Source organism: Monodon monoceros, unplaced genomic scaffold (genome assembly GCF_005190385.1).
Source record: "Monodon monoceros isolate NGI ecotype Baffin Bay Population unplaced genomic scaffold, NGI_Narwhal_1 Super_Scaffold_14, whole genome shotgun sequence".
NCBI lineage: Eukaryota > Metazoa > Chordata > Mammalia > Artiodactyla > Monodontidae > Monodon > Monodon monoceros.
Genome location: NW_021703770.1, coordinates 68,649,147 through 68,661,895, shown reverse-complemented (window position 1 = coordinate 68,661,895; position 12,749 = coordinate 68,649,147). Strand labels below are relative to the sequence as shown.

General features: G+C 50.2%; 1 protein-coding gene across 3 annotated transcripts in view; it reads left to right on the top strand.

Annotated features, from left to right (window-relative positions):
• The window catches only part of CHD7 (chromodomain helicase DNA binding protein 7), a 177,842-nt gene that overhangs the window by 150,212 nt on the left and 14,881 nt on the right, over window positions 1-12,749 (top strand). For all 3 annotated transcript variants that reach the window (XM_029222949.1, XM_029222950.1, XM_029222948.1), the window contains exons 20-26: window positions 2,839-2,949; window positions 3,037-3,242; window positions 5,547-5,746; window positions 5,922-6,081; window positions 10,336-10,425; window positions 10,888-10,991; window positions 12,327-12,456. In XM_029222949.1, coding sequence (XP_029078782.1) covers window positions 2,839-2,949; window positions 3,037-3,242; window positions 5,547-5,746; window positions 5,922-6,081; window positions 10,336-10,425; window positions 10,888-10,991; window positions 12,327-12,456 — 1,001 coding nt within the window. The remainder of the gene's footprint in view (window positions 1-2,838; window positions 2,950-3,036; window positions 3,243-5,546; window positions 5,747-5,921; window positions 6,082-10,335; window positions 10,426-10,887; window positions 10,992-12,326; window positions 12,457-12,749) is intronic.

Genomic DNA, 12,749 nt, shown 5'->3' with positions numbered 1-12,749 from the left:
AGATGAGTGATTAACTCCCGCTCGATGGAGCCCCCCCGATGCACGAAGCACTCGTTGTGTTTTGGGTTCTCTTCTCTGTGCCGGGCCTCGGGGTCACCCTCACCTTGTCCCGGCCACGCTTCCCGCCTCGCCAGGCTCGTCCTTTACCTGTGTTCCGGCCCCGCCCTCTCTGCTTCTTGAGCCTCTGCTCCGTCACCCTCTCCCCCGTTTCCTGTGATCCTGACCCCTGACAGCCTTCAGACCAGTCAGCTCACCCCTATCTGAAGAAGACCCCATCTGTTTTCCGCTCTGGCTACAGGCCCGCAGCTCTTCTTTCGCAGCGAAGAGCCACGCAAGCGTTATCTACGCAGCTCTCTCCCCTGCCTCCCTTTCTGCTAATTTCCCACCTGCCAGCTTCCACCCCTCCCTCACCTCTCCACTCCATCCCCTCCGCCCAGGACCCCTTCTGAGGCTTCCCCCATCCACACCCAGGCCCAATGCCACGCTTTCATTTTTAACAACTCTATTGAAATGGAATTTACTTACCGCAAAATTCCCCTACTTTAAGTGTACCGTTGAGTGCATTTCCCGTATTCACAGACTTGTACAAGTATCCCCACATCTAAGTTTAGAACGTCTCCATCACCCCAGTAACAATCCCCCCACCCCGCCTTCCGTCCCCTCCCCCTCTGAGCCCTGGCAACCCTTCAACTGCTTTCTGTCTCTCGAGGTTTGCCTACTCCGGACATTTCATGTAAGTGGAATCATACAACGTGTGGTCTTCTGTGCCTGGCCTCGCTCACTCAGCATGTTTTTGAGGTTCATCCATGTTGTAGCACGCATCAGACATTCCTTTTTATTGCTGAACAATATCCCATTCTATGGTTATACCTCACTTACCACTTGATAATGGACATTGATTGTTGATCCATTCACTAGCTGATAATGAAATTTGGATTGTTTCCATTCTTTGGTTATTATGAATACTGTTGTTACAGACACCTGTGAACAAGTTTTTTGTGGACATATGTTTTCGTTTCTCTTGCATATATATATATACCGGGAGTGGCATTAGTGGGTCGTATGTTAACTCTGTGTTTAATCGTTTGAGGAACTGCCAGACTGTTCTCTAAAGTGACTATGCCATTTTCCCTTCCTACTAGCAGTGTTTAGGGTTCTAATCTCTCTGCATCCTCACCAACGCTTTTCGTTGTCTGACTTTTTGATTATCGTCCTGTTACTGGGTGTGAAGTGGTAGCCCACTCTGGTCCGATCTGCGTTTCTCTGCTGCTGTTTAGCATCTATTCATGTTCTTATTGGCTATATATATATATATATATATCTATATATCTCACATCTTTGGAGAAATGTCTATTCAAATCTTTTGAACAACTCTGAACTCTTTTGAGTGAGTTGTCTTTTTTATTGAACTTTAAGAATTCCAGATAAAAGTTTCTCATCAGATAATACAATTTGCAAATATTTCCCCTAGTCTTTTCCTAATGGTGTTTAATTTTAAGAAGCCCACCCATTTTCTCTTTTATTGTTTGTGCTTTTGGTTCATTGTTTAACCTTAGGTCACAGAGATTTGCTCCTGTGTTTTCTTCTAAGAGTTTTATAGTTTTCACTCTTAACTTTATGTCTCTGATCCCTGTTGAGTGAATTTTTGTGTGGGATGTGAGACAGAGGTCCAGCTCCCTCCTTTTGCCTGTAGATATCCAGTTACTTCAGCTAGTTCAGTTGTCCCAGCTACTCCACTTGTCCCAGCTACTCCAGTCTTGAAAGGCTCTCCTCCTCTGGGCTCTGTGACCCAACACCTTCTCGCTCACATCTTTCAGCCTCTTTTCAGGTTCTTTCCTCCATCCTCACAGGCACCTCAGATTCAGTAGGTACCAAAGCAGATTAATCATCCCTGTCCCTCCACCCTCTGTTTGCACGCGTGTGCATGTACACACACGCACACGCCCCTGTTTTTACACCTGAGCCACACCTTTCAGATGCCAGAGTTGGGTGCTGAGGTTTTCCTGGCTTCCTCGTCCTTCAGGCTTCACATCCACTCAGATTCCAACGCCTTTAATTTTACCTCTTAAAGACTGCCTTCTAGGCTGTATCCTTTTCTTCATTTCTGCCGGTCTTCACTGTTCCTCCCTAAACTATGGCCGCAGCCTGTCCTCTTTGTTCTGCCCTCCCTGCTCTAGGACACCGCTGTGGTCCCTCTGGCAGGTGACTTTGGATATGGTCGCATACCTCTTGAGATTATTCCCATCTTCAAAGAGTCCCCCACTACCTCAGGATGGAGTTCAGACTCTGTTAACAGGACATGCAAGGCCCTGCTTGACCCGGCTTCTGCCTCCTCACCAACTTGACCTTGGACTACACTCCCCTGACCACCCAAATCCCCAGCCGTACGACGTGATCACCTTTCTTCTCTGTGCCTTTGCACATGCCCCGCGCTGAGCGTTTCCACGTGCTTTGCTGTTCTGTGGGCTTTTAACACTCTGGTCCAGGCAGACGTATTCTGGAGGGCCTGTTCTCTCCGCCCAGCAGTGCCCTCCCTGTACCCGCACCCAACCTGAGCCTGGTTAGGGCTCCTCTCTGTATATCGGCTACACCTGTACGTACCTTTGCTGCCTGTCATTTACTATGCTGTGCTGTCATCTTTTATTTTATCATCTTTTATCAACCCCTGGACAGTGATCTGCCTGAGGGACAGTCCTTCATCCCAGTCCCATGGGCCACAGCCTCTGGCTCACGGTAGAAGGATGGGTCCATGTTCGACTGAGTGAATATGTGAAAACTGCTTTGCATTTTGCCACTGAGAAAAGCATCTCAAAGTAATGCGTGCGTTTCCCCTTTTAGGCCAGTTTTGTTGCATCTGGAAACAGGACAGATATTTCCTTGGATGATCCAAATTTCTGGCAAAAGTGGGCTAAGAAGGCGGAATTGGACATTGATGCCTTAAACGGGAGGGTGAGTGAGAGGCCCCTTCACAGCCTGCCTGATCTCCCCCCAGGGGTTGCTTTTCCAGAAGTTTCCGGTGTATCTGCTGTCTTTCAGAACAACCTGGTTATTGACACTCCAAGAGTGAGGAAGCAAACCAGGCTGTACAGTGCAGTGAAGGAGGACGAGCTGATGGAATTTTCAGACCTGGAGAGCGATTCTGAAGAGAAGCCCTGCACGAAGCCACGGCGGCCGCAGGACAGGTCCCAGGGCTATGCCAGGAGCGAGTGCTTCAGAGTAGAGAAGAACCTGCTTGTCTATGGGTGAGTCAGGCTCATGTGAGAGATGGACTTTTATTCGAAAAATGGTTAGAATTCCAAGTGGCGGAGGAAAACCCTGTTTGTGTTTGGATTTCTGTGACTCCCCGTAGCAGATGCCTTTGACGCAACCCAGGCAGGCCTGGGGCCTCTTGGTTAAAGAGCTGTAAGCCGTGCAGATCCTCACGGATTCAGAGGGGGGTTTTGCCCCTTAAGGAATTATGTCAGATCCAAATTGACTTGCTAATCATTAATAACTCAGAACAAAGTCTCAGAATAACAACCTCTTTTCCTAGTGTACCTTCACATAAAGTTTACCACTATGGTAATCTTTCATTATTTTTCCGTTACAAAAACTTGTTAAAGGCAATCGTCTCAACTTGTATAGCTCTTCCAAGTCATCTGAAACATAAATGGCGGTCATTTCAACTCTCTGAATGGGTCGTGTTTCTCCTACTGGACCACAAGATCCACATCTGACCCATGCCTGACCCTCCGGCCACCCACACAGGGCTCTGAAAGGCAGGTGCTCGGTGCGCATCTGGATCCGTAAATACGCCTGCTCTGGCACATGGCGGGACTGCAGGCGAATGCCGCTCAAGTAAAAAAGCTGCCGCCAAAACGATATTTCTATAGATCTGGCGACATCTGCTCTGTGATTTTTTTTCTTCCGATGGATCAGCATTAGTTTCAGAAGAAACACAAACATTCTGCCAACGTGGCAGACAGGGCTCCTACCTGGCCCTTGTCTGTCTCGTGGGTCCTTTTCCGCGGGCACCCCGGGCTGCTGTTGGGACAGAGGCTTCTTCTCCTGCGGTGTGCGCTGCTCCCTCTGTTTCCACGTGCAGCCCTGCCCGCCCGCCATCTCCTGCCCTTGACCTCTGAGCAGGCATCACCTCAGCACCTGCCCCAGAGGGTCTCCCTGCACTTGCTGTCACACTCGGCATGTCAGGTGATAGCCTCTCCTGCTGGAGCCCTGGTGAAGGGCTCCATGAGGACCAGGGCTCCCTCTTCGTGTCCTCGGGGCAGAGTGCGGGGCCCGTAGCCACGGTGAGTGCTGGGTCAGTGGCTGCTTATGCAGTAAAGGAGGTTCCACTGCAGCCGGTCCTGTGTCTCGGCAGCTGTGTCACCTCTCGTCATCATCTCTGCAAGCCGGGCATTCTTTCCTGCCCACCCCTAGCTACCGAGCCCTTTGCTGCTTCCCCTACTTCCATGTTTCACCCTAATGATCAAAGTTGAGAATGTTGCTGCTGAGTTTAGAAACGGAACGTTAATAACTGCTGAAGCTAAGCAGTATGCTTTCAGTAACGCCCTTCCCGCCTCCCATGGGCATCAGGTGTGTTGGACACCTAGCACCTGCAGGGCACTGTGCTAGGACAGGGCTGTGAGCAGGTGGTTACCCGGGGGGCAGGTGGGCAGGCAGGTGAACCAGCAGAAAGGGCAGTAAACTGGTAAAGCTGCACAGGTACTCACATGCCAGTGGGGCAGAGGCACGTCCTCTCTAAGATGCAGCTCGGGGCTGTCTGCCCACTGTGGGGGGGTGGGGAATCAAAGGAGGCGCGTGAATGGATATCGTGAATTAGCTGGGGTAAGAGGGAGGGTGGGACGTCGTCGGGCAGGGAGGAGGAGACAGTTCCCAGCAGAAAGAGCCGTGTGTCCGAAGGCGATTTGAGGAACTGGGGAAACTTCTCTGAAGCTGGGAGGACCAGGCGGGGCCGTGGGGCGAACTGTGCCCCTCGCGCGGAGGCTGGTTCCTGCCCTGAGCGCCTGGAACCCGGGGAGGGCACGCTCACGCAGCGTCTGCCTGTGCACTGCACGCGTAGGTCTGTCCACGGTCCTCTCTCCCCCCGTTTCACACAAGGGCTTAGGAGCGCTCTTATACTTGGCACCTAGCACCCCTGTCCCAAAGGGAGACCTTTCGTGGCCTCTCACTAATTATCAGGGCGTCCCTTGGAGGTGAATAGGTGCAGCTGCACCTTTACCCGCGTGCACCCGTGATTGGGGGTAGTCATTCCCGTCACCTTCCATCTCAAACGGTGGGTCAGCTGCGGAAAGTACGAGCCATGCCCACGTGAAGGGGAGCAGGGGGTTTCCAGGTCTCAGCTGGGAAGGCCTGTGTCAGCCCCTGCCCGACGGCGCAGTGAACACGCGGCCGGGTGCTAACAGCGCCCTGGATTGCCTCACGATAACCTGATGTCACATGTCGCTAGTTTTGACCCAGGCTCTCCTAACACTGCCACCTGACCATGAAACCAAAGCCGCACGTCTAAACCCAGAGGCACCGTCTGCATGTGAATGTTTGCTTTGCAGCTGGGGGCGCTGGACAGACATCCTTTCCCATGGCCGCTACAAGCGTCCGCTCAGCGAGCAGGACGTGGAAACCATCTGCAGGACTATCCTCGTGTACTGCCTCAACCACTACCGGGGGGACGAGAACATCAAGAGCTTCATTTGGGATCTGATCACGCCCACAGCCGATGGCCAGACGCGAGCCCTGGTCAACCATTCCGGTGGGTCGGCGTCGCGCCTCGTGCGGTGGGGTCCCAGGGAGCTGTCGGGGACGCTCGGGACGTGTCCCAGACCCCGTGTGTCCCTGCCTTGCACGGAGATTCCTGACCCTGATGCCATAACCGGGGTCGTGGAGAGCTTCTGTTGCTATGGTTATCATGACTACTCTGCTTGTAGGTTTATCAGCCCCGGTGCCCAGGGGGCGGAAGGGCAAAAAGGTGAAAGCCCAGAGCTCGCATCCAGTGGTGCAGGACGCTGACTGGCTGGCCGGCTGCAACCCAGATGCCCTGTTCCAGGAGGACAGCTACAAGAAGCACCTGAAGCACCACTGCAACAAGTACGTCAGGGAGGGCGGTCGTGGGGAGCTGGCGACGCTTCTTCTCCTTAAACATGCATGTGTTTAAGTAGATGTATATACTAGATATATATCAGTAAGGCTATTATACCATATTTACTGTGTTGGTACAACTTTACTGTTTTTCTTGAAACATGATGCCAAGTCACGTGGCAGCCTGCCTTTAGGCAACTGATTTTTTTTTTTGGGGGGGGTTGGTAAAAGACGCATGACACAGTTTTACTATCTTAACTATTTGCAAGTGAACAACTCACTGGGAATGATTATACTCAGATTGCTGTGTCCTCATCACCACTGTCTATACCCAAAATCTTTTTGTTGACCTTAATATGAACTCTGTACCTATTAAATGATTTCTCCCCCCTGAAGCCCCTGGCAACCACACCATTCTACCTTCTGTCTCTGTGAATTTGCCTATTCTAGGTACCTCATAAGTGGAATCATATAATATTTGCCTTGCTGTATCTGGTTTATTTTACTTAGCCCAATGTTTTCAAGGTTCATCCGTGTTGTAGCTTGTGCCAGATTTTCGTTCCTTTTTATGGCTGAGCCATATTCCATTGTACGTATAGACCACATTTGTTTATCCATCCATCCATCCATCAGTGGGCACTTGGGTTGGCTGATACCTTTTGACTGTTGTGAATGATGCTGCTATGGACGTTGTGGATGACTAAGTTTTCACCGATGTGTATTAGAGGATTATGGTTAACTTTATATGATCCCGCCTTCAACTGACTGCTTTCAGTCGAGCAACGGCGGAGTTCACATGGTATTTTTTGCTTCATAATGCCTCGGTTACTGCGTCCTTTCTTCTTACCTCTGAGCTTAGAATCATATTCCTTATCTTTACTTCCAGAACCTGATTATATATAATTGAAGGATACTAGGTCTGAATTCCTTTCATCGCTTGGAGCTCTGTGAGCTGCCGACACATCACACCAGCATCCACATGTGTTGATTCCTTCCGTCCTCCGAGCGTGCATGTTCGGTATCCGGGCTCAGGCAGCACTACCGCTGCACAGCGCTCCCCTTCCTGGCTTTGGGCGACCTGGGGCAAGCTCCTTGACCTCTCAAAGACCCACTTTCTGTATTCGTCAAATAGAGCTTAAATAAATGTCTATCTCTCTTAGAAATAGTAGCAGCAAAAGTCTGAGCACCTAATACTGGCAGCACGCCAAGCGCTTCCTATGGATTATGTGTTTTGAGTTGTCTAAGATAAGTCGTGCTCTTTCATCCCCATTTACCTGGCAAGGAGACCAAGTCTCGGGTGCTTAAGGTCCCTCAGCTAGTTGAGGGGCAGCGAGCACCTTTGCTTCCGAGCAGCCCTGCCCATCTCGGAACCCTGCCTCCCCTCAGGGTTGTCGAAAACCTCAGTGAAATAATTCCTGGAGAACGTCTGCTACTCCTGGGTCGCACTGACTTGTGGTTCTCGTCCCTTTTTAAATGCAGTGGTGCCTTCAGGGACTCGCTTTGATCATCATTGCTGGATTTTGACCGACAAAATTTTTCCCTTCTGAGTCTTCAAAACCATTACCTCAAACCCTTTTGGCACCTCAGAAACTGCTGTTACTGCCCTAGCATAATGGTTCTCCCTAAAGTCCTGCCCTGCCTAGAGCTATTAGAAAACTTCTGTTTCTTTGTGGTTTATGTGAACTTGGGGTCCATAACCTTTCGAACTCTGGATTCAGACAAACTGTAAGTGAAGGGGTTTAGTGTGGGAACAACGGCTCCTCTTCCTGGACCCCAGTGTCATGGTGGCGGTTTTTAATTCCCCACTCTGATGTCAGTAACAGACTTCTGCAGGGTACGCGGCCCAGTTAGTACGTGAGATGTAACTAGTGTCCTTCACATCTTCCCCTGGGTCTCAGGAGAAAAACTGGCAGTGCCTCTTCCATCTCCTCTCTGGGATGAGCAGTCAGAGAGAAAATGAGACCCAAATTGAGGGACCTCCTGGAAAATAGCTGGCCAGTCCTCTTCAAAAGTTTCAAGAGACAGGGCTTCCCTGCTGGCACAGTGGTTGAGAGTCCGCCTGCCGATGCAGGGGACACGGGTTTGTGCCCCGGTCCGGGAAGATCCCACATGCCTTGGTGCGGCTGGGCCCGTGAGCCATGGCCGCTAAGCCTGCGTGTCCGGAGGCTGTGCTCCGCAACGGGAGAGGCCACAGCGGTGAGAGGCCCGCGTACCGCAAAAAAAAAAAAAAAAAAAAAAGTTTCAAGAGACAAAGACAGGAACTGTCTCAAGTTGAAGGAGACGAAAAGCGGGTAGGACAGTTCAGTGCACACGTGCTCCCGGCCCAGATGCTGGTCCAGAAAACGGGCACCAGTGGGATAGCCGCTGAAATGAGAATGAGGTCTGGGGACTTGTTAGGAGTCCTGTCTGTCTGACTCACCACGTGCAAGCTCCTTAGGGTCAGAGGCCACCTCCCATCACCCCGTTATCCTGCCAGGCCACTCAGCTTGCCAGTGCATTGGTTTGAATTTTTTCCTCTAGAATAAAGGTGACATTCACAGTTCGTTCGTAAAAGTCTCCACAAAACTAAAATTCCTCATGAGGTAGAAAACTTTGTCTTCTACCGAAGGGAGAGAAACCGTCAGGATCACTGCTGCCGCACCGAGTTTTGGTGAATAAAAGAGGATCCAGCTAAAGGTGGAGGGCATCCCCTTGCCAAGCATCCTCTGTAAGGAGATCTGGTGTGCAGGTTCTTCTTGTGCCAGCCATGGGGGCCTGCACTGTCACTTTTCTTCTGCTGGTTCAGTGTGGCACAGCCAATTTTTAATCTTATCAAAAGAAAGAAATCTTGAAAAATAAAAACGAATTATCCAGAAAGGTCGCTTACTTTGGAGAGTGCATTCAGGTATTTACAGCCTCACGCTTTGCCCGCTAAGAACCCAGGTTGGCCAGGAGCAGCCTGTTGGTGGAGAAGAAGGCGGGTCACGGGGTATCTGTGTATGATTGGGAGTGGCCTGTCGTGGTGAAGCCGCCCCTAGTTGTCGTTTTGATATTTTCAATGACAAGTGCCACGTCCCTAGAGACATTAAGAAGTGATGGAGTCAGAAGGCCTAATTCTGAGTGGTCCATGCTCAAGGTGACCCTGTGACCTTGGATATGTCATTTGCCCTCTGTTGGCCTCAGTTTTCACGTTTGTGAAAATGGAAATTGTAACTTGCTCCACTTTGTTATAGAGTTATTGTAAAGGTCAAATAAGCTAGTGTTAGTCAGTGTGATACATGGGTTGTAAAGTGTTCTGCAAGTGTATGATGGGATTATCCAGCTAGGGGAGTAGCACTTGGTGTTATCTACTCATGGCCAAGGAGGTAGTCTTCAGATATGAGTCCTGAATGCACAGTGGGGGCTGTCCAGCAGGAGATGCTAGACTTGGAGTAGACAGGCCTTGGGGATTTACCAGGTGGGCATTATTGAGAGAATTAGGTGTACGCCATTGAGGAAATCCAAGCGAGATCAAAAGTCTGGTTCCTAGAATTCCATGAGTTTTTAAAAACTGATACCTTGAAAATGACTAGGAACTTCAGTGAACTGGACACATTTTAATCTCCTTTGTGATGTTTTATTATTACTTGTTAAGCTATATATAACTTAGGCTTCCAGGTAATATAAGCTAGAAGGAATAAAAAACGGTTACTGTTCCTTAAGGGGGAAACGTAAGGATCCACTGCCACCACCATCTTCCTTTCTCGGAAGCAAAGTTGTATAATCTGAAAAACCTGACATTCCATATTGAGGGTTTATTGTAAGGTAGTAAAACCAGATTTTATATCTCGTTTATTCCTACAACTTCTGATGTGCTTCCAAAAATGGTATTAAGGCAGCAGCTGAGGAAGTTTTATGAGATAATGAAGCAGAACAGTTACTGAAAGCCATCTGCTCCGTTGTTTACAAACTCGCTTCGATACTTCAGAGGCAGCGGTGGGCTACGTGTCTAAACTTCACAAGCTGCGCTAGGTACACTCCACGAAGTGTGCCCGGGCCGGGCTGAGCTCCGGCCCTCTCTGTGCAGGGGGAAGCGGTTGCCAGGCAGGCCTGCTGGAAGCTAGCAGAAAGCACCACGCAGAGGTGATTATGTGCCACCATCTGTCACGCTTCAAGCCTACCATACAGCATGGCTAATCAGCCTTGGCAGGATGATGGATGAACACCAGCAGCTGCCAGGAGCCGCTGTTGGCAAACAGTCCAGAAGTTGAGAACTTCTCCCCCCGCCCCCGTCTTCCTCTCCAGGGTCCTGCTGCGTGTCCGCATGCTGTACTACCTGAGACAAGAAGTGATAGGAGACCAGGCGGAGAAGATCCTAGAGGGCGCCGACTCAAGGTTGGTGTGAGCCCACGTTCACCCCGTCCCTCTCGGCGATGATCCGGGCGGTCAGAACAGAGCACGGAGCGCGCCCCGAACCTCCGTCAGCCGTCAGTGGCGCCTCTCCCTTTTTGCATCTCAAGAGCAGTTGTTTGCCCTACCAGCCTGGGGACGTGATGAGAATCGGGAAAAGCCTGTTCGTATGTATGTGTGGATGTACGAAAAGGTGTGCACTAAACGACCGGTGTTCCGAGCTGACCTTTAAAAAATGGGGCCCTGCGTGGTAAAGTTCACCTCTGGTCCTGCTAGGACGTGGCCGACTTCTGCCCTTTCTTTTAACCTTTGCTTACGCCGCCCGCAGCCCCACCTCACGATGCTCAGGTGCTTGTGGGAAGGGGGCGCGGGTTGCGTTCGTCCCTTGGCGTTCTTTTTTAATACTGGGATTTGTTTTAAATATCACGTAAACGGTTGTCTTTGTAGTGAAGCTGATGTGTGGATACCTGAGCCTTTCCACGCGGAAGTCCCCACAGATTGGTGGGGTAAGGAAGCTGATAAGTCCCTCCTGATTGGAGTGTTCAAGCACGGTAAGGGGCGTCTCTGTTGGACCACATCTTGACCATGTGGCTTTGTCTTTATTTAGAGCTCTTTGCATTCTCTTTCCAAAGTCACAATATTAATGAGGATAGTTCCAAAGGACTCTTGGCGTCTACCGTTTCCTGTACTAAAAATCTAATATGAACTGTAAATATCACATGCTGTTTTTGAATGTTTGTTGAGTATTTGAGAAGAAAACATTTCTTTCTTGGCTGTAAATAAAACCCAAGCCATATTTGTTTTAATAATAGCCAAGTTGTCCTATAGCTCTCCCTAAACTTTGCTTCCAGCATGGCTCCCCTTGCGAGCTCTGCCAGCCCGTGTCAAAGTGGACGGTGGGCTTAACCTCTGCTATTAATCTGTACAAGTGCCTCCTGGGCTTTGTTCCAAGCAATATTTCACAAATGTCAGTGCCGAGAACTCGTGGCTCCCCTGAGTGGGATGCAGCCTTGTTAACTTTGAAAGGCTGGGGATGCAGAACTGGCATGATATATACAGTGAACGATTCCTGATTATAATCCCGAGCCTCTGGAGGTCGTGGAGGCAGTCTCAGCAGCCCAGCCTGACTAAAGGGGAGAGTGATGGCTTATAAAACCTTTCATGATTACAGTTTGGCTTGCGGCTCTAGAGCAGTTAGGAGCGGGCTGTGGTAGTACACATCCTAATTGAATTGTGCTGTTCTGCCTCTGTACCACAGCCGTGTTTTGTGAGCTCAGCCTAAAAATCATCTTCCCGCAGTGCACTGTTGGGATCTGCCATCTTCCATCTAGTCAACGTGGGCAGTCAAAAAGCAAATTGCAGTCTGAAAACCATAGAGGGAACAGTGTCATCTTACTGACACGCATCACCCTAAACCTAATAAGACAGGTTCGCTGGCCTGACGTAGACAGGGATGTTTCAGCCGGCGGTGCACGTTCCTGCAGGACTGAAGCCGTTCCCTGGGAAGGTGGGGTGGACCACTGCAGAGGTCACAGAAGAACATTACGAAGCCTTTTAACGCCAAGCAAAATTAGATCCTGGGGACAGTCGGGTCAGACACCTTCCCAGGCATCTTGCAGTTATTCTGAACCCGTTTTTCCGTTAGTATTTGCAGTCATTCTGATAACATCCCTGAAATGTAACCTGGCCCCCTCCTCCCCCTCCAAATCTGCCCGGGGATAAGTGTTCCGTAGAATAGGCTACTGCAGCCTGGTTCGTTTAAAGCCAACATAAAATGATCATCTCAGTCGAGAGCCACGGGTGAGGTGGCCGTGCTCGTGATTCTGTGAGTGACGGGCCTTTGTTGTTTCCGTGTGTGTCCTCTGTGGGCCGGTGGGACGGCACAGGGTACGAGAAGTACAATTCCATGCGAGCTGACCCCGCGCTGTGCTTCCTGGAACGAGTTGGTATGCCCGATGCCAAGGCCATCGCTGCCGAGCAGAGAGGAACAGACATGCTAGCAGATGGCGGTGATGGGTAAGAAGGACATTTTAAAATTTTAATAAACTTTATGTCAGTGTCACATCTACTGGCAGGGTTCAGTTCTTACACGGCACTGTGCATTACATTGCATCTGATTTGGACTTAAGTGATGTTTACCAGTGTAGTCTGTTTATATATCATAATGACTATTTAAACACAATATATGATCTAGATAATCTGCAACTTGTCTGTCTTTTCCAAATGATGACAACCCCCCGCCCCCCAGCGCGCGCGCGCGCGCACACACACACACACACACACACACACACACACACACACACACACAC